The sequence below is a fragment of the Piliocolobus tephrosceles genome, chromosome 2 (genome assembly GCF_002776525.5).
Source record: "Piliocolobus tephrosceles isolate RC106 chromosome 2, ASM277652v3, whole genome shotgun sequence".
NCBI classification, from domain to species: Eukaryota; Metazoa; Chordata; class Mammalia; order Primates; family Cercopithecidae; genus Piliocolobus; species Piliocolobus tephrosceles.
In genome coordinates, this window is record NC_045435.1 from 99139113 (window position 1) to 99164720 (window position 25608).

The 25608-nt window shown below is 42.4% G+C and overlaps 1 protein-coding gene across 1 annotated transcript in view; it reads right to left on the reverse strand.

Annotated features, from left to right (window-relative positions):
• ITGA9 (integrin subunit alpha 9) overlaps positions 1–25608 on the reverse strand; it is a 381793-nt gene that overhangs the window by 333885 nt on the left and 22300 nt on the right. The window contains exon 4 of the mRNA XM_023187614.2: positions 12618–12741. Coding sequence (XP_023043382.2) covers positions 12618–12741 — 124 coding nt within the window. The remainder of the gene's footprint in view (positions 1–12617; positions 12742–25608) is intronic.

The window sequence follows — 25608 nt, forward strand, 5'->3', positions numbered from 1 at the left end:
AGGGTCCCATGGCCACGGAGCCTCTCTCATTGCTAGCACAGCAGTCTGCGATCTAACCGCAAGGCAACAGCGAGGCTGGGGGAGGGGCGCCCGCCATTGCTGAGGCTTAAGTAGGTAAACAAAGCTGCTGGGAAGCTCGAACTGGGTGGAGCTCACAGCAGCGTAAGGAAACCTGCCTGTCTCTGTAGATTCCACCTCTGGGGACAGGGCACAGCTAAACAACAACAAGGGAAGCAGCAGAGGCCTGTGCAGACGCGAACCACTCTGTCTGACAGCTTTGAAGAGAGCAGTGGATCTCCCAACACAGAGGTTGAGATCTGAGAAGGGACACACTGCCTGCTCAAGTGGGTCCCTGACCCCTGAGTAGCCTAACTGGGAGACATCCCCCACTAGGGGCAGTCTGACACCCCACACCTCACAGGGTGGAGTACACCCCTGAGAGGAAGCTTCCAAAGTAAGAATCAGACAGGTACACTCGCTGTTCAGCAATATTCTATCTTCTGCAACCTCTGCTGCTGATACCCAGGCAAAAAGAGTCTGGAGTGGACCTCAAGCAATCTCCAACAGACCTACAGCTGAGGGTCCTGACTATTACAAATAAACCTATCAAACAGGAAGAACACCTATACCAAAACCCCATCAGTACGTCACCATCATCAAAGACCAGAGGCAGATAAAACCACAAAGATGGGGAAGAAGCAGGGCAGAAAAGCTGGAAATTCAAAAAATAAGAGCGCATCTCCTCCTGCAAAGGAGCGCAGCTCATCGCCAGCAACGGATCAAAGCTGGTCAGAGAATGACTTTGATGAGATGAGAGAAGAAGGCTTCAGTCCATCAAACTTCTCAGAGCTAAAGGAGGAATTACGTACCCAGCACAAAGAAACTAAAAATCTTGAAAAAAGAGTGGAAGAATTGATAGCTAGAATAATTAATGCAGAGAAGGTCATAAATGAAATGACAGAGATGAAAACCATGACACAAGAAATACGTGACAAATCCACAAGCTTCAGTAACCGACTCGATCAACTGGAAGAAAGAGTATCAGCGATTGAGGATCAAATGAATGAAATGAAGCAAGAAGAGAAACCAAAAGAAAAAAGAAGAAAAAGAAATGAACAAAGCCTGCAAGAAGTATGCGATTATATAAAAAGACCAAATCTACGTCTGATTGGGGTGCCTGAAAGTGAGGGGGAAAATGGAACCAAGTTGGAAAACACTCTTCAGGATATCATCCAGGAGAACGTCCCCAACCTAGTAGGGCAGGCCAACATTCAAATCCAGGAAATACAGAGAACACCACAAAGACACTCCTCGAGAAGAGCAACTCCAAGACACATAATTGCCAGATTCACCAAAGTTGAAATGAAGGAAAAAATCTTAAGGGCAGCCAGAGAGAAAGATCTGGTTATCCACAAAGGGAAGCCCATCAGACTAACAGCAGACCTCTCAGCAGAAACTCTACAAGCCAGAAGAGAGTGGGGGCCAATATTCAACGTTCTTAAAGAAAAGAATTTTAAACCCAGAATTTCATATCCAGCCAAACTAAGTTTCATAAGTGAAAGAGAAATAAAATCCTTTACAGATAAGCAAATGCTTAGAGATTTTGTCACCATCAGGCCTGCCTTACAAGAGACCCTGAAGGAAGCACTAAACATGGAAAGGAACAACTGGTACCAGCCATTGCAAAAACATGCCAAAATGTAAAGACCATTGAGGCTAGGAAGAAACTGTATCAACTAACGAGCAAAATAACCAGCTAATATCATAATGGCAGGATCAAGTTCACACATAACAATATTAACCTTAAATGTAAATGGACTAAATGGTCCAATTAAAAGACACAGACTGGCAAACTGGATAAAGAGTCAAGACACATCAGTCTGCTGTATTCAGGAGACCCATCTCACATGCAGAGACATACAGAGGCTCAAAATAAAGGGATGGAGGAAGATCTACCAAGCAAATGGAGAACAAAAAAAAGCAGGGGTTACAATCCTAGTCTCTGATAAAATAGACCTTAAACCATCAAAGATCAAAAGAGACAAAGAAGGCCATTACATAATGGTAAAGGGATCAATTCAACAGGAAGAGCTAACTATCCTAAATATATATGCACCCAATACAGGAGCACCCAAATTCATAAAGCAAGTCCTTAGAGACTTACAAAGAGACTTAGACTCCCATACAATAATAATGGGAGACTTCAACACTCCACTGTCAACATTAGACAGATCAACGAGACAGAAAGTTAACAAGGATATCCAGGAATTGAACTCATCTCTGCACCAAGTGGACCTAATAGACATCTATAGAACTCTCTACCCCAAATCAACAGAATATACACTCTTCTCAGCACCACATCACACTTATTCCAAAATTGACCACATAATTGGAAGTAAAGCACTCCTTAGCAAATGTACAAGAACAGAAATTATAACAAACTGTCTCTCAGACCACAGTGCAATCAAACTAGAACTCAGGACTAAGAAACTCAATCAAAACCGCTCAACTACATGGAAACTGAACAACCTGCTCATGAATGACTACTGGGTACATAACGAAATGAAGGCAGAAATAAAGATGTTCTTTGAAACCAATGAGAACAAAGATACAACATACCAGAATCTCTGGGACACATTTAAAGCAGTGTGTAGAGGGAAATTTATAGCACTAAATGCCCACAAGAGAAAGCTGGAAAGATCTAAAATTGACACTCTAACATCACAATTAAAAGAACTAGAGAAGCAAGAGCAAACACATTCAAAAGCTAGCAGAAGGCACAAAATAACTAAGATCAGAGCAGAACTGAAGGAGATAGAGACACAAAAAACCCTCCCAAAAAATCAATGACTCCCCGAGTTGGTTTTTTGAAAAAAATCAACAAAATTGACAGACCGCTAGCAAGACAAATAAAGAAGAAAAGAGAGAAGAATCAAATAGACGCAATTAAACATGATAAAGGGGATATCACCACTGACCCCACAGAAATACAAACTACCATCAGAGAATACTATAAACACCTCTATGCAAATAAACTAGAAAATCTAGAAGAAATGGATAATTTCCTGGACACTTACACTCTTCCAAGACTAAACCAGGAAGAAGTTGAATCCCTGAATAGACCAATAGCAGGCTCTGAAATTGAGGCAATAATTAATAGCCTACCCACCAAAAAAAGCCCAGGACCAGATGGATTCACAGCTGAATTCTACCAGAGGTACAAGGAGGAGCTGGTAGCATTCCTTCTGAAACTATTCCAATCAATTGAAAAAGAGGGAATCCTCCCTAACTCATTTTATGAGGCCAACATCATCCTGATACCAAAGCCTGGCAGAGACACAACAAAAAACGAGAATTTTAGACCAATATCCCTGATGAACATCAATGCAAAAATCCTCAATAAAATACTGGCAAACTGGATTCAGCAGCACATCAAAAAGCTCATCCACCATGATCAAGTGGGCTTCATCCCTGGGATGCAAGGCTGGTTCAACATTCGCAAATCAGTAAACGTAATCCAACATATAAACAGAATCAAAGACAAAAACCACATGATTATCTCAATAGATGCAGAAAAGGCTTTTGACAAAATTCAACAGCCCTTCATTCTAAAAACGCTCAAAAAATCAGTATTGATGGAACGTACCTCAAAATAATAAGAGCTATTTATGACAAACCCATAGCCAATATCATACTGAATGGGCAAAAACTGGAAAAATTCCCTTTGAAAACTGGCACAAGACAGGGATGCCCTCTCTCACCACTCCTATTCAACATAGTGTTGGATGTTCTGGCTAGGGCAATCAGGCAAGAGAAAGAAATAAAGGGTATCCAGTTAGGAAAAGAAGAAGTCAAATTGTCCCTGTTCGCAGATGACATGATTGTATATTTAGAAAACCCCATTGTCTCAGCTCAAAATCTCCTTAAGCTGATAAGCAACTTCAGCAAAGTCTCAGGATACAAAATTAATGTGCAAAAATCACAAGCATTCTTATACACCAGTAACAGACAAACAGAGAGCCAAATCATGAACGAACTTCCATTCACAATTGCTTCAAAGAGAATAAAATACCTAGGAATCCAACTTACAAGGGATGTAAAGGACCTCTTCAAGGAGAACTACAAACCACTGCTCAGTGAAATCAAAGAGGACACTAACAAATGGAAGAACATACCATGCTCATGGGTAGGAAGAATCAATATCGTGAAAATGGCCATACTGCCCAAGGTTATTTATAGATTCAATGCCATCCCCATCAAGCTACCAATGAGTTTCTTCACAGAATTGGAAAAAATGGCTTTAAAGTTCATATGGAACCAAAAAAGAGCCCGCATTGCCAAGACAATCCTAAGTCAAAAGAACAAAGCTGGAGGCATCGCACTACCTGACTTCAAACTATACGACAAGGCTACAGTAACCAAAACAGCATGGTACTGGTACCAAAACAGAGATATAGACCAATGGAACAGAACAGAGCCCTCAGAAATAATACCACACATCTACAGCCATCTGATCTTTGACAAACCTGAGAGAAACAAGAAATGGGGAAAGGATTCCCTATTTAATAAATGGTGCTGGGAAAATTGGCTAGCCATAAGTAGAAAGCTGAAACTGGATCCTTTCCTTACTCCTTATACGAAAATTAATTCAAGATGGATTAGAGACTTAAATGTTAGACCTAAAACCATAAAAACCCTAGAAGAAAACCTAGGTAGTACCATTCAGGACACAGGCATGGGCAAGGACTTCATGTCTAAAACACCAAATGCAATGACAGCAAAAGCCAAAATCGACAAATGGGATCTAATTAAACTAAAGAGCTGCTGCACAGCAAAAGAAACTACCATCAGAGTGAAGAGGCAACCTACAGAATGGGAGAAAGTTTTTGCAATCTACTCATCTGACAAAGGGCTAATATCCAGAATCTACAAAGAACTCAAACAAATTTACAAGAAAAAAACAAACAACCCCATCAAAAAGTGGGCAAAGGATATGAACAGACATTTCTCAAAAGAAGACACTCATACAGCCAACAGACACATGAAAAAATGCTTATCATCACTGGCCATCAGAGAAATGCAAATCAAAACCACAATGAGATACCATCGCACACCAGTTAGATTGGCAAAAAGTCAGGAAACAACAGGTGCTGGAGAGGATGTGGAGAAATAGGAACACTTTTACACTGTTGGTGGGATTGTAAACTAGTTCAACCATTATGGAAAACAGTATGGCGATTCCTCAAGGATCTAGAACTAGATGTATCATATGACCCAGCCATCCCACTACTGGGTATATACCCAAAGGATTATAAATCATGCTGCTATAAAGGCACATGCACACGTATGTTTATTGCGGCACTATTCACAATAGCAAAGACTTGGAATCAACCCAAATGTCCATCTGTGACAGACTGGATTAAGAAAATGTGGCACATATACACCATGGAATATTATGCAGCCATAAAAAAGGATGAGTTTGCGTCCTTTGTAGGGACATGGATGCAGCTGGAAACCATCATTCTCAGCAAACTATCACAAGAACAGAAAACCAAACACCGCATGTTCTCACTCATAGGTGGGAACTGAACAATGACATCACTTGGACTCGGGAAGGGGAACATCACACATCGGGGCCTATCATGGGGAGGCGGGAGGGGGGAGGGATTGCATTGGGAGTTATACCTGATATAAATGACGAATTGATGGGTGCTGACGAGTTGATGGGTGCAGCACACCAACATGGCACAAGTATACATATGTAACAAACCTGCACGTTATGCACATGTACCCTAGAACTTAAAGTATAAAAAAAAAAAAAAAAACAGGCACATAATAATGTATATATAGACATTCAACTTACTATGCATTGTGTCATGCTCTACTCTCAGAAAAAAAAAAAGTGACCATGAACATGGGACAGTCACATTTCAGTGAGAAACCCAGCTCAGAACTGAGCAGAATTCAATTTTGGGACCTAAGCTAAAAGACTCATGAAATAGGGAGCCGCGGTGGCTCAGGCCTATTGTCCTGGCGCATAAGGAGGCAAGGCTAGATGTTGGAGGTGAGCCTGAGCAACATAGAAACCTCTCATCTATATAACCAAAAAAAAAAAAAAAAAATGACTCATGAAATAATTGGCACCAAAGCACAGACAGTCAAACTCCTGCGCAGATACCCAAACCAAATGTTTCCAGCAAGCAGCCACTCCAGACTAGAGCAGACTGGTCTCCTGGCTACATTTTATCAGTCTAAGGGCCCACGTCTGCCCTCTGTACCTGCTGGGACTTGTCTACAGAGTGTATCTATAATTGCAAAACTGAAACATAGCTTAACAAGTCTATAGTCTAGTGTCCAAAAAATTCATAAAATTATGTTATTGAAAAAAATGTGAATTTTTTTTTCTGTGATAGGCCACAGCACCCAGAAATCACCAAGAAAACCAGGATCCCAACAGAACAGGCGGCTACAAAGAAACCTACAACACACTTAAAAGCTGTCAACCCCTCCTCTGACTAATAAGCCTGTGACCTTCATCAAGCTCCCTGGGCCTCAGTTTTCTCATCTGTATAACAAGGGTAAGAGTACTTATTCAAGAATGATGTGATTTCTCAGTAAGATCATAAATGTTAAGTACCTAGCACAACCCCTGGCACCAGGTAGGTGCTCAATAAATATTAGGTGAATCTGAATCTGTGAATTTTTCTGAGAGGAACAAAAGATGCAGTTTAAGTAGTCGATAATTCCATGTAATACATGGAAACACGTTTGAAGTATGGAGATAGGTTAGCCCAAGATTAAAATTCTTGGCTCCAAGAAAAGCTGGAAAGCCCCAGAGAGCCGCTGCTGGAGACCTCTGGCCTCCTCCTTACAGCTCGGGCTGTCCTCTGGGGCCACCCTCCCTTTCTCCCCCTCAGAGTCCCTCTCTGTTTAACTGGCCATAATGTAGAACTGTATCCTCTTTTCTTTAATTTGCTGTATTTATTTAATATGATAATGTTTATTAAAGCTCATTAGAAACCATAAAATCCTATGTAAATGTAGAGGTCTTTATTGAATAAAAATTTATGAGGTCTGTTCTTGAATTTTTAAATGGATCAACTTAGCCTTTTATGAGTCTCTCCAAAACAAAAACAAAACAAAAATACAACACAACAAAACCCCAACTCCTTTGCATTTGTAAATGGATCTTCACTGATTTTTATCCCCTGTAGAGACCACTTTTAACATTAAAGGGGAAAAAAATCTTCACCTTTGAATGGGTAATCTATTTCCTTCCCTGGAAATGATCACTGTCCTGAGAAATGCAAATACACACTAGGAATAAAAGCCAGTCATTCCCTGATAATAGAGTGGTACAGAAATTTTTGGAATTGACAGGAAGTTTTTCTGTCACAATTTTAAAACACGGTAAAATTCAGACTCGAACAATTCCAAATTTAAGAACATTTAAACGTGGCATGAGTTAAACTTTGAGGTCATCTACAAAAAGAGGGAAGGAACGCTTACCAACCAAATTGTCCCAATATGATCTTCAACAGTATTTGAGAAATTATAATCTTGCCAAGGGCTCTTAAAATCATTTTAGGAATATCCCGTTTTCTACCCTTCATTATCTAGTCACTGAAACAGGATATGTTAGACACCTTCTGAGAATATTGAAGAATATTATTATGCTGCTTGAAAATTAATTAGAAAATTCACATTTTCTAATTGAAGACAATGAGCAGCATTCACTCTCGACTGAGCAGTGTGTTAGGCACTTCATACCTCATATACTTCTTAAGTAGATCTTAATCTCCCCATTTTATAAATGAGGGCACCAAGCTCATGGAGCTTGCCTAAGGTCACCAAGTCAGAAAGTAGGAGCATATAGGTTTAATCATAGCAATAAGTAATAATCATAGCAATCAAAGCCAGATTCCACAATTTAGGTCTAATATACGATGGCATCATAATTACCTCTTGCATTTCTTTATCAGAGTTTAGTCTTGAACATGCTTTGTCAATGTGCCAAGCTGCTACCAAGTTATTCCACAGTCACTTTTTCTGTCACAATAAAAAGACAACTTGTTTGCAGCCTCACTCCTGCTAAGTTCTGACTTCTTGCCTCAGTGGTCTCAAGGGCAAAGGATAAAAGAAATCTCTGTACTTGATTTTATCACATGCATTGACTTAACATTTTGGAGTCCTAAAATATCACAGCTTGGTTAATAGTAACTAATGTTTTATAGTGCTTGCCCTTTAATTTACAAGTAGTTTCCCCCATATATCGTCCCACCAAAGCTCTCATTTTCTCACACATTCTGATAAAACCAAAGAACATATGCTAGTAATGATGTTCTCACATCAGACAAATACAAACTAAACCGACTGAAGGATATGCTCCATGAGTTTATGTCCCAAATTCATTTTTATTTCCCATTTCTTCTGTATTTCCTGGTTCCAACAGGATATGCTGGTAGCTTCTCCCATCCAACCAGAAACAGGAAGCACCTGAGAAGCCATGTCCTAGTGCCAAACCAGAGACCATTTTTTTTAAGAATTCAAAAGCTTGAGACATTTTGGAAAGATCTCCACATATCTAGAGTCTCTGCAACCAAACCGACCTTCCAGTGTTGTAAAGGGAGCACAGCTGGCCCATATGGAGACTTACAATGAGGCCACAGTTACAGAACAATGGGTGGTCTTGCTGAGCACTTTCACCCGAGTTTTATTGGGAGCTCCTCACCATAACCCAAAGACAAAAATGCAGTGGAGGCATCACAGTGTCGACTCCCACCAAGAGGCCAACTGACAGGCCTGAGGCCACAGAGGCAGAAGTGTGGCAGAGCCGACCTCAACCTACAGCCCCTCCCACGGTCTTTCCACCATCCCACAAGAAGTGGGTTTAGAGGCAGCTGTCCCCCTCCTCCCTTGCCCTGTGCCCACCACCGTGACCAGTCTTGAATTCCCACCATCCCTCTCTTCCATAGTCTCAACAGCCTGCAGACTTTAAGTGGGTTTCAGTTTTTCCAATTGTAAAATGAAATAATGCCACCTTGTACTTGGATGCAGCTCAAGGCCTTGGGGACAGGCTCCAGCAGGACACACACTGGCAGGAAATTCTCTCTCCACATGGCCTTCCCACTTTTAAAACACCACGTCCCCTCTCTGTTTTCCCCTGTAGATGGGAAGCTTCTTGATAGCTGGAACTGTGTCACTTGGGTTTTGTCTATCTGGCAACTAACAAGTACTTAAGATTAAGTGAACTCTATTCCTGCTACACAAGTCAATCAGCCTATGATGATTAGCAAACACTTGCTCAGAATACAGTATGTTGTACGTGGCATATTAGTATATATATGCTTAGCATACATTAGCAAGTATATGCCAGACAGTGTTCTAAGGACTTAGAAGCATTAACTCAGTCCTCTTCATAGACCCTTGAGGTTGGTTAGGCACAGAGAACTTAAATAACCCATCTGAGATTACACTGTTAAGAGGAAGTGGCAGAGCCAGGACTTGAACTCTGGCAGTCTGGGTCCAGAATCTGTGCCTTGGCCACCAAGCTACTTTGCCTCTCCATTGTGTGGCATGTGAATAACAGATTAGAAAGAAAAACTCAGGCCATCACCTCTCTGGACCTCATGAAAGACTGCTCTAGGTGGTATCTGAAAGGTCCTGTCAAACTCTTAAAACTCTCCCATTGTCTTTAACCACAATGTGACCCCCAACCTGGAACAGAGAACTTGCATCACTGAGTTTTTCCACATTGAGGAAATAAGGGTGGCCTTAAAAGCCAAAGTAGGTCTAGTTTAAACCACAAAACAGGGAGGTGGAGATGCCTAAAGCCAACAGAGCACATACAGGAGCCCTCTCACTACACCCAGCATCCTCCCAGCCACCTGTCCAGTCCAGTCTTCTAGAAAAAAACTCAGCATCTTCTACCCCTCTCCTCTTACAGGGCTAAGAACTATAGAAACTTTCAGTTTAGTCCCCCATTTTTCTAAGGGGCTGCTCTTACACCCCAATACTCCACACGTCAGACCCATCCATCCCTTATTTTCCACCCTAAGCCAATGAATGGGTTAGCATATAAAAGTGCATGTGCGCCCATGGGAAGGAAGACTGGGCAGGGGCATAATCATTTTGCTAATTTCTTCACTAGTTCCATTTAACCATCATTAAGTCCATTGTATTTTTGGGATAGTTCAGTCACCCTTTCTTGTTTCGTGAGGGTTGTCGACTGGCTTTTACTTCTCATTTAAATTAGAAACCCTAAAAAACAAACTAACAGAAATCACCATTAATTACCAGGACACAAAATGGTTTGCTGAGTCAGACAGATGCCAGCTTCAAAATCCTGCTCCACCATTTACTGTTTGAGTGACCTGGGACAATTCACATACACTCTGAGTCTCCGCTTACCCCTCTGTCACAGGAGAATGGCAACACAGAAGCTGGCCTTTGGGTATCCCACTTGTCTCCCCCCAGCTCCTACCACCGTTCCTGTGATGTGGCCTGACTGCCACCTGCCAGCACCCACACCTCTGTCCTGGAGGCTTTCCCAGCCCACACACAGGACAGGATGCCAGGTGGAGGCAGCCCCTTCCCCTCGGCCCTCAGGAAGGAGGACTCTAGGTGTGTACTCCACACTGGCCGCGGCACCCACCCCAGAGACTGCACCCACTTGCCCAGGTAACGGCTGAGGAGCACATCTTTGATGGGCTGCCTTCCTTTCCCATTCTTACTTCCCCCTGCCTCACTGATGTCTTCTAGAACAATTTCCAAAATAAAATACCCATCATTAGACCCAAGAAAAAAAGAAAAAAACATTTTTCACAGCTTCTGGGAAGATTAGATGAGAGAATGTGTAAAGACCTCAGATCAACACTGGCCTACTGATGATCCACAGTTACTTAATAGAAAGTAATGCAGAAGTGTGAGCCACATGGACCTGCGTACACACGGACATTGAGTTCCACCTCCCTCTTTGGAGGGCTGTCCTTGTGCTTGTGGTGTATACAGAGGAATCATCAGGAACAGCCATGTGTCCCTGTCACAGCATGTCATCTTCTGGGAAAACCAAAGTACTGGTCCTACGCATAACTAGTGTGGTTCAACGATCACTGCCTCCGTCACCTGCTGAGCCCCTTGCCCCTTCCCAGCCTGAAGAGCTGCCCCACTGGTTGTTCCAGAGGCTTTTCCTTTTTCTTCCTTGGGGAAAAGGAGGAGTAAACTGGGGCAATGGAAACCCAGGCTTGACACATGCTTTGTGTTTCTGAAACCAACGATTCCTCCACTCTTGATTGATTATATCATCCTCTATTTTTAAAATAAAGTTTGTTTTTCTTCTGTTTGGGACAATACAGATATAAACACGGCCAGAGTTTCATTCCCCTACATGGCCCAGTCAGAGCTGATCAAATGCTGATACAGAGGAGAAAGAAAAAACAAAGGAAGGCTCACTCTATAGGGAGAGGGTTTGTGCCTCCCGCAGAGATCTTGCTGGCTTTTCTGTGGGGGACGTTTCCCAGAGCACCCTACCTGGGTCACCTGAGTCCCCAGAAGGGTCCCAGTGTCCTATAGTGTTTCTCATGAATCCTTTTTAGTGTCCACAAAATTTGAAACCTAGGAAAACCCAGGGAGGCCCAAAGACAACGTGGACACAAGCCAGTGAGACTTCTGTCCAAATAAAGTAGGAGGGGAATTAAGAAATAAATAGTCCAGAACTTAGAGAAGGAGCAGGTTCCCGCTTACCCAAAATTAGGCTGAGAAAACTGGAAACTACAAGCTATCAAACTGAAGAAAACAACATCGTTTTCTGAATGCTTAAAGCTCAGATTCGACAGGGCTAAATAGTGACTGACTCGATCACTATTAGGGATTGTCCTCGATGCCCAGGCATTTGAAGGTTCTAAGTCTGAAAGGATACATTTTCCTTCCAAGTGCACCTTGGCAAGGAGCTCTTAAAACCGCATTCAGGATGCGCCCAATTCTCCAGCATCTGCCCGGGCTGCAGGACCACATGGGAAGGAAAGTCAGACCTCGAATGTTATGAAATGCTGAGAGTTCAGAGTGTCAGGTTTCTGTCCAGCTGTTGCTTCATGAATCCTGGGTCTCCTCTCCCCACCACCTCAGGACATACGTCCACAGTGCAGCCAGGAGCTGTGTGGGAGCCTAATGACTGACTGGGAGCTGCCTGGGGCTACAGAGATCATCGGGGCCAACCACTGAATATTCGGACAGGGAAACTGAGGTCCAGAGAGAGAAGGTAAGTTTCCAAGGCAACACAGCACCTGGCATTACCAGAAAGCCAAGGCAGCTGTTAGGTCACTTGGCTAACGCTTGGTGCATTTCGGTCCCTGAGACTTCATGAAGCTTAGTAAGCACTGTGGGCTCTGCGGCCGAGTCAGGTAGGGGTTGGAAAGGCCTGGGACTGCTGCCCCCTTTACACCTGCCTCTTCTCTGGGCAGGGCCTTGGGGACCAAGAGACCATCTGGGCAAAGAATACTGCCCTATCACGAGCATGTGGAAAGCTGGGGAAATGTTCAGTTGGTGGTACGCAGAGGTGGGGAGGTGGGCTTAGGGCATGAGGTGGGTAGGGGGATGAGGAAAAATCAATCCATGCTCACCTTCATAGCAAGGGATCAGCGTCCTGCCTTTGGCCTGGAGGTTGGAAGGGATGATGTAGCAGAAACCATGGGGTAGGATGTGGTCAGCTTCATAGTAGATGTTCTTCCAGCGATGCGCACAGGCCTAAAGGGATACAGAGCATTTGAGAGCAGGAAAGTTGGCCCCAAAAGATCACAAAGCAGACTCCTGTCAATGCCAAGTGTTTCTTTCTGTGGGAGAAGAGAGGAGCAGAAGGGCCAGAAAGCCACACCTTCATAACAGGCACTGCTCTGGGTATCAGAACACTGTATGAACAGGAACGAGCCCCTGGGAGTCCACTAGGAGATAGGAGATAAATATATCAACAAATGAGGATTGTAGCTAGTCCTGAGCATTGGGAAGGAAAGAAACAGGGTTATAGAATAGAGAATCTGGGAGTGGGAAGGACAGTTTCCACTGGAGGTCAGGAAGGCCTGAAGCCTGAGGAAGAGCTAACCACACTGAGCACATGGGAAGAGGGTTCTGGGAGGATTCAAAGGATAGCAGAATGCAAAGGATACATCGTCAGAAAGGCTCAGAGGCTCAAGAGAAAGGAAGGGTGGTCTGGAGTGACTGTGGTGGGAGGAAGATAAGGTCAAAGAAAGGGCCAAGGTGGGACCACGGGGGTCATGGGAATGGCTGTGACTTCAGCAGATCTGCAATGGGAAGTGGTGGAAAGTCTTACACAGGTGAGAAGCATGATCCAAGTGACAGTTTGGAAAGAACATTTGGCTGCCGGGTGGAGACTGCAGGAGGGCAAAAGTGCAAACGAACACCAAGTGAGAGATGATGCAGGTCTGGAGCAGTGGAGATGGGTGAAGCTGGTGGCTTCCGAGCTGACAGGCCCAAGGAAGTGAGCTGATGTGGAGACAGCAGGGAAGGGAGGAATGGCTGATATTCAAGCATGTTCCTACCCACAGAAACACTTTAGCATGCATCTCATTCACTAGAAGTAAATGTGTGTGGAGAGTTGTTTTTCTGATGGAAACTTACATACAGCAAAATGCACAAATGAGCTTTGACAAATGTGCACACTCATGTCACCAAGGCCCTAGCAAGACAGAACATTTCCATCTCACCAGAAAGTTCCCTCATGCCAGGGAGTGGCCGGTTTTGCCAGGCAGGTCAAGGAAGGCCTCTCTGAGGAGAAAGCTGAAGGAAGGTTCACGGCCAGGGGTCTTGGGGTGGGTGAGAGCTCTGCATGTTGGGGAAGAGGATGGACAGATGCATTGGCCAGCTTTCCAGAGGCACCTCTGAAAACTAGGGTCGAAACTTTGCAAGATGCCATGAGGCAGGGCAGCTCTGCTAACAGACACGGGAGCAGTGCCAGGAGGCGGGATGCAGGCCTGGATCGTCCTTCTGCCACACCAAACATGCCCCTACCTGCTGCTTGGACATGACAGTGGCCCCAGTTCACGTGCATGTCTCTGTACATCCGGATGTCACCGCAGCGCTGATGAAGAGCCGACCTGCTTACTCAGAGGCACACACTCTACCCTGCCCAGCCCAGTCCACTTCTCCTGGGCATTCACTACTTACTTCTAATCTCAGTTCACTTCACCCTGGCCAGTGAATGCATTTTCTTAAAATATTGCTTTTGAGGTAAATGTCCCTGTCTGACAGCTTTGAAGAGAGCAGTGGTTCACCCAGCATGGAAGTTGAGATCTGAGAACGGACAGACTGCCTGCTCAAGTGGGTCCCTGACCCCTGAGTAGCCTACCTGGGAGACATCCCCCAATAGGTGCAGACTGACACCTCACACTTTGCATGGCTGGGTACACCTCTGAGACAAAGCTTCCAGAGCAAGAATCAGACAGGAACACTCGATGTTCAGCAATATTCTATCTTCTGCAGCCTCCGCTGCTGATACCCAGGCAAACAGGGTCTGGAGTAGGCAAACTCCAACAGACCTGCAGCTGAGGGTCCTGACTGTTAGAAGGAAAACTAACAAACAGAAAGGACACCCACAGCAAAACCCCATCAGTACGTCACCATCATTAAAGACCAAAGGCAGATAAAACCACAAAGATGGGGAAAAAGCAGTGCAGAAAAGCTGGAAATTCAAAAAATCAGAGCACATCTCCCCCTCCAAAGGAATGCAGCTCATCACCAGCAATGGAACAAAGCTGGACAGAGAATGACTTTGATGAGTTAAGAAGGCTTCAGTCAATCAAACTTCTCAGAGCTAAAGGAGGAACTACGTACCCAGTGCAAAGAAACTAAAAACCTTGAAAAAAGAATGGATGAATGGATAACTAGAATAACCAATGCAGAGAAGTCCATAAACAAACTGATAGACACGAAAACCATGACACGAGAACTACGTGACAAATGCACAAGCTTCAGTAACTGACTCAATCATCTGGAATAAAGAGTATCAGCGACTGAAGATCAAATGAATGAAATGAAGTGAGAAGAGTTTAGAGAAAAAAGAGTAAAAAGAAATGAACAAAGCCTCCAAGAAATATGAGATCACGTGAAAAGAACAAATCTAAGTCTGATTGGTGTGCCTGAAAGTGATGGGAGAATGGAACCAAGTTGGAAAACACTCTGCAGGATATTATCTAGGAGAACTTCCCCAACCTAGCAAGGCAGGCCAACATTCAAATTCAGGAAATGCAAAGAACGCCACAAAGATACTCTGCGAGAAGAGCAACTCCAAGACACATAATTGTCAGATTCACCAAAGTTGAAATGAGGAAAAAATGTTAACGGCAGCCAGAGAGAAAGGTTGGGTTACCCACAAAGGGAAGCACATCAGACTAACAGCAGATCTCTCAGCAGAAACTCTGCAAGCCAGATGAGAGTGGGGGCCAATAGTCAACATTCTTAAAGAAAAGAATTTTCAACCCAGAATTTCATATCCAGCCAAACTAAGTTTCATAAGTGAAGGAGAAATAAAATCCTTTACAGACAAGCAAATGCTTAGAGATTTTGTTACCACCAGGCCTGCCCTACAAGAGATCCTGAAGGAAGCACTAAACATGGAAAGGAACAACTGGTACTAGACATTGCAAAAACATGCCAAAATGTAAAGACCATCGATGCTAGGAAGAAATTGCATCAACTAACAAGCAAAATAACCAGTTAATATCATAATGACAGGATCAAGTTCACACATAACAATATTAACCTTAAATGTAAATGGACAAAATGGTCCAATTAAAAGACACAGACTGGCAAATAGGATAAAGAGTCAAGACCTATCAGTTTGCTGTATTCAGGAGACCCATCTCACATGCAGAGACACACATAGGCTGAAAATAAAGGGATGGAGGAAGATCTACCAAGCAAATGGAAAACAAAAAAAGGCAGGGGTTGCAATCCTAGTCTCTGATAAAACAGACTTTAAACCATCAAAGATCAAAAGAGACAAAGAAGGCCATTACATAATGGTAAAGGGATCAATTTAACAAGAAGAGCTAAGCATCCTAAATATATATGCACCCAATACAGGAGCACCCAGATTCATAAAGCAAGTTCTTAGAGACTTACAAAGAGACTTAGACTCCCATACAATAATAATGGGAGACTTCAACACCCCACTGTCAACATTAGACAGATCAACGAGACAGAAAGTTAAGAAGGATATCCAGGGATTGAACTCAACTCTGCACCAAGTGGACCTAATAGACATCTACAGAACTCTCCACCCCAAATCAACAGAATATACATTCTTCTGAGCACCACATTGATTTGGCCACATACTAGGAAGTAAAGCACTCCTCAGTAAATGTAAAAGAACAGAAATTATAACAAACTGTCTCTCAGACCACAGTGCATTCAAACTAAAACTCAGGACTAAGAAACTCAATCAAAACCGCTCAACTACATGGAAACTGAACAATCTGCTCCTGAATGACTACTGGGTACATAACGAAATGAAGGCAGAAATAAAGAGGTTTTTTAAAACCAATGAGAACAAAGATACAACATACCAGAATCTCTGGCACACATTTAAAGCAGTGTGTACAGGGAAATTTATAGCACTAAATGCCCACAAGAGAAAGCAGGAAAGATCTAAAATTGACACCCTAACATCACAATTAAAAGAACTAGAGAAGCAAGAGCAAACACATTCAAAAGCTAGCAGAAGGCAAGAAATAACTAAGATCAGAGCAGAACTGAAGAAGACAGAGACACAAAAAACCCTTCAAAAAATCAATGAATCCAAGAGCTGGTTTTTGGAAAAGATCAACAAAATTGATAGACTGCTAGCAAGACTAATAAAGAAGAAAAGAGAGAAGAATCAAATAGATGCAATAAAAAATGATAAAGGGGATATCACCACTGACCCCACAGAAATACAAACTACCATCAGAGAATACTATAAACACCTCTATGCAAATAAACTAGAAAACCTAGAAGAAATGGATAATTTCCTGGACACTTACACTTTCCCAAGACTAAACCAGGAAGAAGTTGAATCCCTGAATAGACCAATAGCAGGCTCTGAAATTGAGGCAATTATTAATAGCCTACCAACCAAAAAAAGTCCAGGACCAGACGGATTCACAGCCGAATTCTACCAGAGGTACAAGGAGGAGCTGGTAGCATTCCTTCTGAAACTATTCCAATCAATAGAAAATGAGGGAATCCTCCCTAACTCATTTTATGAGGCCAACATCATCCTGATACCAAAGCCTGGCAGAGACACAACAAAAAACGAGAATTTTAGACCAATATCCCTGATGAACATCGATGCGAAATCCTCAATAAAATACTGGCAAACCAAATCCAGCAGTACATCAAAAAACTTATCCACCATGATCAAGTGGGCTTCATCCCTGGGATGCAAGGCTGGTTCAACATTCGCAAATCAATAAACGTAACCCAGCATATAAACAGAACCAAAGACAAAAACCACATGATTATCTCAATAGATGCAGAAAAGGCCTTTGACAAAATTCAACAGCCCTTCATGCTAAAAACTCTCAATAAATTCAGCATTGATGGAATGTATCTCAAAATAATAAGAGCTATTTATGACAAACCCACAGCCAATATCATACTGAATGGACAAAAACTGGAAGCATTCCCTTTGAAAACTGGCACAAGACAGGGATGCCCTCTCTCACCACTCCTATTCAACATAGTGTTGGATGTTCTGGCTAGGGCAATCAGGCAAGAGAAAGAAATAAAGGGTATTCAATTAGGAAAAGAAGAAGTCAAATTGTCCCTGTTTGCAGATGACATGATTGTATATTTAGAAAACCCCATCGTCTCAGCCCAAAATCTCCTTAAGCTGATAAGCAACTTCAGCAAAGTCTCAGGATACAAAATCAATGTGTGAAAATCACAAGCATTCTTATACACCAGTAACAGACAAACAGAGAGCCAAATCAGGAATGAACTCCCATTCACAATTGCTTCAAAGAGAATAAAATACCTAGGAATCCAGCTTACAAGGGATGTGAAGGACCTCTTCAAGGAGAACTACAAATCACTGCTCAGTGAAATCAAAGAGGACACAAACAAATGGAAGAACATACCATGCTCATGGATATGAAGAATCAATATCATGAAAATGGCCATACTGCCCAAGGTAATTTATAGATTCAATGCCATCCCCATTAAGCTACCAACAATTTTCTTCACAGAATTGGAAAAAACTGCTTTAAAGTTCATATGGAACCAAAAAAGAGCCCCATTGCCAAGACAATCCTAAGCAAAAAGAACAAAACTGGAGGCATCACGCTACCTGACTTCAAACCATACTACAAGGCTACCGCAATCAAAACAGCATGGTACTGGTACCAAAACAGAGATATAGACCAATGGAACAGAACAGAGCCCTCAGAAATAATACCACACATCTACAGCCATCTGATCTTTGACAAACCTGACAAAAACAAGAAATGGGGAAAGGATTCCCTATTTAATAAATGGTGCTGGGAAAATTGGCTAGCTATAAGTAGAAAGCTGAAACTGGATCTTTTCCTTACTCCTTATATGAAAATCAATTCAAGATGGATTAGAGACTTAAATGTTAGACCTAAAACCATAAAAACCCTAGAAGAAAACCTAGGTAACACCATTCAGGACATAGGCATGGGAAAGGACTTCATGTCTAAAACACCAAAAGCAACAGCAACAAATACCAAAATTGACAAATGGGATCTAATTAAACTAAAAAGCTTCTGCACAGCAAAAGAAACTACCATCAGAGTGAACAGGCAACCTACAGAATGGGAGAAAATGTTTGCAATCTACTCATCTGACAAAGGGCTAATATGCAGAACCTACAAAGAACTCAAACCAATTTACAAGAGAAAAACAAACAACCCCATCAAAAAGTGGGCAAAGGATATGAACAGAAACTTCTCAAAAGAAGACATTTATACAGCCAACAGACACATGAAAAAATGCTCATTATCACTTGCCATCAGAGAAATGCAAATCAAAGCCACAATGAGATACCATCTCACACCAGTTAGAATGGCAATCATTAAAAAGTCAGGAAACAACAGGTGCTGGAGAGGATGTGGAGAAATAGGAACACTTTTACACTGTTGGTGGGACTGTAAACTAGTTCAACCATTATGGAAAACAGTGTGGCGATTCCTCAATGATCTAGAACTAGAAATACCATTTGACCCAGCCATCCCAGTACTGGGCATATATCCAAAGGATTATAAATTATGCTGCTATAAAGACACATGCACACGTATGTTTATTGTGGCACTATTCACAATAGCAAAGACTTGGAATCAACCCAAATGTCCATCACGGACAGACTGGATTAAGAAAATGTGGCACATATACACCATGGAATCCTATGCAGCCATAAAAAAGGATGAGTTCATGTCCTTTGTAGGGACATGGATGCAGCTGGAAACCATCATTCTCAGCAAACTATCACAAGAACAGAAAACCAAACACCACATGTTCTCACTCATAGGTGGGAATTGAACAATGAGATCACTTGGACACAGGAAGGGGAACACCACACATCGGGGCCTATTGTGGGGAGAGGGGAGGGGGGAGGGATAGCATTAGAAGATACACCTAATGTAAATGATGAGCTAATGGGTGCACCACACCAACATAGCACATGTATACATATGTAACAAACCTGCACGTTGTGCATATGTACCCTAGAACTTAAAGTATAATATATATTTTAAAATATATATTATATATATTTTATATATATAAAATATATATAATATATATTTTATTATATATATATTATATTTCAAAAAATATAGCTTTTGAAAATAATCAGTTTTTAACATCTTGGTTTGCCTCCCTCAAATGCAGTTTTCGCAAATGAAAACATTGAGTGTTGCTATGGCCTACCTCTGACCTCTTCTGCAACCCTGGAAGGTGAGCAGAGGTGTCTTTAGAATTCCCCTTTGCTGTACGAGAGCACTGTGTATCAGAGAGTGCTTTGCCTAAATGGCAGAGCTAGTAAGTGCTGCAAACAGCACTGGAATCCATGAATGCTGAGTCCTCCTTGTTTCACTATGAAGCATTTTCCATCTTAAAACTTCTCATTTCTACCTGACAGGCCATCAAAACCCACCCCCTGGGGCAGGCCTGGTGACTTTATCCTCTTTACAGCCCCACTGCCACAGGTCCCAGGACACCTGAAATAACCACTCAGGGGTCGAATGGAATGCCCCAGGTCACTGAGTGAGTGAGGGGGCTCTTGGGGCTTGGTTCTCCCTGACGTCATTCTATGATAAGATCACAGCCTTCTAAGCTCTCTGCTCTTCATCCTTCAAGCCCCTGCCACCAAGGCCCTTAACAAGGCCACTCTCTGCCCAATGGCTAACGAGGACACACTCAGAACGACTCTCAAAACCTGAGCTTGCCCACATTCTGCCTCTTGTCATATGGCATTAAGCTATAGAAAACAATCTATTTTTATTTTTTCTGCTGCAAACCACATTCATTCCTACTAGATACTGTTTTGTGCTGAAATAGCAGGTTTCTAAATAGACTGAAATGATATGAGGCAAAGAACTACAAAAAATATATCACTAAGTAAATAATCACTCCATACTGCTAAATAATTGATTTTTTAAATTCTGACTTAATTCTTATGGCTCGCAAACTTGAATCACCTATTGTTATCTAATTTGTGGGTAAATCAGTAATGTTTTGGTTTTGCTAAGTTTTTGGATTTAGCAAAGCCCTTGGCTTCAAGGGCTGACCATGTTTTATTGTATTTCTGAGTTGGAGGGGCTGTGAAAAGAGGCGGATGTTTATCACAGTGCTGTCTGATAGCCAGCTGCACACTGACACTTATAGGAAGGCTTTGCTGTATTTAATGTCTGGTGTATTGTCTCATGTTTTAAGTGCTGTAAACTATTTAAGGGGTGATCTTGGAGAATTCCTAGAAGATCCAAATATTGCATTTCATACTAAACTAAAATTAAAGCATTCTGGGAGGTCAGAGATCAAACTGTCAAAGGAAGGATTCATGTAAGAAAACAATGCAAAGTGTCTCTGAATATAAATTACAGAAAAAGAAGACTGTGTTTAGCCTTGATTATCATTATACATACACACACGTCAATCTGACCACTACATTTTTAAAAAATTCCTAGGGACTGTCTCCAAAGCATTAGTAATTCCATCAATCTCTCCAAATGAGTTCGGCTGTGAGGGAGGAATGGGGACCAAGCAGAGAAGAAGAACAGAAGAAGGAGAGCATTCTCTGAAAACAGCAAGACTTGCTCAAACTCAGATTTCGATTAATCATAAGAAAGGGGGAGGAGGACCTTGTCCCACTCCAAATCTTACAATCGGACACATTTCTAGTTATAAGGATTGTTTTTCCTCCCAAAACAGGAAAAAGAGAAAGAAAATAAACACTTTTTTTCAAAGGCCTTTCTTGTTGTATGGAAAAAACACATCCCTCCTAGAGGTGGGTACTGGCACTTTCTGGGTGTTTCGGCCACAAAGGTATATCCTGCCAACACTCCTACATTCCCACCTGCCATAGAGATAGCCAAAGCCTTTGTCACACATCCAGGTCCACAGTGCATGGCCACAACCGGGCCTGGCTGCTGAGAGGTGTGTGGTGGGGAGCAAGATCACAGCGAGGCTGCGATGCCATGAGACTCCCCCAAGAAGCTCCCCAACTGAGAAGGAAGAAGTGGCCAGGAGGGGCATTGAGAAGGAGCTGCTGGAGTGTGAAAATGTTATTCTGAGGATGTTCACCTAATGAAAATTAATTGAGGTGTACATTGATGATTTATACCTTTTTCTGCATGTGTATTACAGCTCAATAAAAAGTTCACTTTAAAAAAAAAATCAGGAAACAGAGCAACAGAAGTAAATGCAAAAATGTACCCTGTGACTTTGAAAAAAAAATGGAGAGATGGGAAGCACCGAACAGATAAGGACAGCCCTGATATTTAAAAAGGAAATGATAAAGAGAACCAGAGAATACTGCTCCTGCACAGAATCTAGAAGCTTAAATTATTCGTTGTCTGAGCCTTGGCAAGTCTGATGAAAAGGGGCGACATTAGAGCTGAACATTTTGATTGCCCTCCAAAGTCTCAGAGCAGCAGTCAATGCCTATACAGAGTTCGTCCAGTGGTTATTTCAAGAAGTGATTCCCCTCCCCGCTCATTTTTTAAAATGTCATCTGCACACAGGGAGCTCAGGCTGAGAGAGTGAGAAGGGAAGGGGCTTGCCTCTAATCCTGATGCTATCTTTACATGCAGTATCATTTGTTTCTGGGGAAAACCTGGGAGATGCAACAGTGTCCATGGAGCTGAGATGGGCAGACACTAAGCTAAGGTCAACCTGCCAGGCCAGGCTGACAATCTGGTTCTTGCCAGAGCTGGTTGCTGGGTCCATGGTCCACATAATGCCATTGGTCACTGAGACATTTCACGCCCCACTGCAGCTTTCAAATTCTCCATTTGTTCTTAGCTTTTCTATCAGCACCAGACACCACTTTCAAAAAAGCCAGTCCACCTCTCCCTCTTTAAATCCAACCTTGGAATCCAATATTGTGCTCCTTGGGGATACTGGTCTCTTGCCTATACCCCCAGGCACCTCTCAAGTTCTCAAAATGCATCTGAACAACATACATCCCTCCTATTTTTAATTTAAAAGTAAATTCTTGCCTCCCAGAAAGCTCTGACAGGTAGGATTGAAACATTAAAGAAAAAGCAAATGGCTTCGAGGCCTCCAAATGTAAATATGGACTAGGTAGCCACTTGCTGTATCTTTTTTGCCTGTCATTCCCAAGGAACATTTTATAGAATTTTTCCTGGTGTTTCCATCAGCCACTTAGAATCAGCCACCAAGAAAAGAAGGCAACTAATTTGGTTTCTAATTGTTTTAACATTGACCCTCAGTCCCTGTATTATTCAAACACACTTTCAGATGCCATTCCTTAGAGAGATGTCCTCCAGATGCTGAGAATGAAACTGGGTAGAAGATCTGGTCTCTATCCCCAAGTGGCTTCCATAAAAGGGGACATATGGCCACAAAATAAATTATACACACAATATAAGTAATGAGATGATGTTGAGTTCCTAATGACACAAAAGATGCTCAGCTTGTTCCAGAAAACCCTTAACAGGCTTCATGGAGGAGGCAGAGCCTATACAGGGGAAAAAAGAGGAGTGCTGAGGACAGAGTGGGACAGGGGCAGAGGGGACTTAGGACAAGCCTTTCCTAGCAAGACTGCCCATGTGCAAAAAGCCATGAGGATAACTCAACAACAATAAAAACAAAACAATCCAATTTAAAATTGGGCAAAAGACCTAAACATTTCTCAAAAAAATATATAAAATGACCAACGAGCAGATGAAACACTGCTCAGTGTTACTAATCACCAGGGAAATGCAAACCAGAATCACAATAAAATATTATCTCACACCCATTAGGAGGGCCACTATTAAAAAAAAAAAAACAGAAAACAATAAATGTTGGCAAGGATGTGGAGTCATTGAAACCCTTGTGCACTGCTGGTGAGAATTTAAAATGCTGCAGCCACTTGGGAAAATAGTATGGAGGCTTCTCAAAAATTAAAAATAGAAGTAACATATGATCCAGTAACCCCACTTCTGGGTGTATACCCAAAAGAACTGAAAACAAGATCTCAAAGAGATATTGGTACACATTTATAGCAGCATTCATCATGGCAGCCAGCAGATAGAACCAACCTAAATGTCCATCAACAGATGAATAAAGAAAACATGGTGAATTCACACAATGAAATATTATTCTACCTTTAAAAAGGAAGGAGATCCAGTCACACGTTACAACATGGATGAACCTTGAGGACACTATGCTAAATGAAATAAGCTCATCACAAAAGAACGAACACCACATGACTCCACTTATATGAGATCTAAAGTAGGCAAACTCTTAACAGAAATACAATAGTTGTTGCCAGGAACCAGGGGAAGGAGAAAAAGGAGAGTTGTTGCTCAGTGAATGTATGATTTGCAAGATAAAGTTTAATGGTTTGTTGCACAACAATGTGCCATACAGTTACCACTACTGTACACTCAAAATGGTTAAGGTGGTAAGTTTTATGTTATGTGTTTGATCACAATTAGAAAAGCAAACAAAAGGCACAGGAAAGCAGATGGTGTCAGACGCTCCTCTTTGCCTAACACTCATATGCAGTGGCTTACTGAGTGGATGATGTAATTCTTTCATAAAACATTTAAAAAATAGCCCTGCATGCAATTAATTAGACAGGACTATCCACGGCACCATTATCCACAAATGCTCCAGCGATGCCTTCTTGGCTCCCTTTGCTAAATCTTCCCTGTGGTCCTCATTGCTGTTCACTGTCCCCAGAAATGACTACTTAGTGATACTGATCTGTGGTAATACAGAACTCTGTCTTGCCCCTCTGGAAACAAGCCCTCAGCCACAGAGAGGTTATCCTCCCTTGCAGAGAGGAAATATTTTCACAGGAGCAAACTCTGACTCTAGGCTCGATGTCCTTAAGAGTATTTTGTGTTGTGCTGCCACGGGGCCACCACCTCCTCTTTGTTCTGATTCAGGACCTTGGGCTACCCTTTGATTTATAGATGAGTCAGCTTCTTCCCTTTCTTTCCCCAGAATGGTAGACAAGGGTTCAGCCCCTCTGGAGCCCATTTGTCCAGTCAGGGTCAGGCCACCATGCCTGGAGGAATGTGGAAATTTGGAAAAGGTCCAGGGCTGGCCACCACAGTGATGAAAGGACTGGAAACCAAGGCAAACAGCGGGCTCAGGGAGCCTCTGCAGGACCTACAATGGCTTCCAGGAGGGAGGCTCCCATGATGCTGGCGACAGCATCCAGCTGCTTCCTCCTCTCCTGAGGGGCCCAACGAGGGGGAGATGCTTAATGGTGCTGAGGATGGAATTCGGATTAACAGCTTATGCCATGAAGAAGTTTAGCACAAAAGTGGGCTCCTTAGAGAGGCGACAAAAACACTTTGCCTAGTTCCTTAAGGAAAACCTGTTTCCCCTGGGATAAAATACACACAAAACCCTCAGCTTTGCAGCATGTGACCCAAAGGAAGCCCTCCATAAGCGATAGCTAGTATTACTTTCCCTTCTTGAGCTTACGCTCTTATAATAAAAATCTTCATATAGTTTCTGATAGAAGTCAAGGGCAAGAGAAAGCCTATGAAGTCAAAATAGTGGCTCACTCACCAGGGGCAGAGGAACTGACTGGGAAAGGGTGCAGGGGTCTTTCTGGGGTACTGGCAATGGGGACGCATAAGTGTACATGGGTGAAAAAAAAACCCACCAGGCTGTACACTCACAGTTGGGTGTGTTAAGTGCTTCAGTATTATACCTCATAGAAAAGTTTAAAGGAAAAATTGACAAAAACAATATCTCTGCAGCAGTTAGAAATTCCTTTTGTGTTGAGTCTGATAAAACTTGCTGTGATGATGAAAATATTCTCTCTCTGTGCTTTCCAATAGAGTAGCCAGTAACCATTTGTGATTATTGAGCCACTTAAATGTGGCTAATATGACTAAAAAACTGATTTTC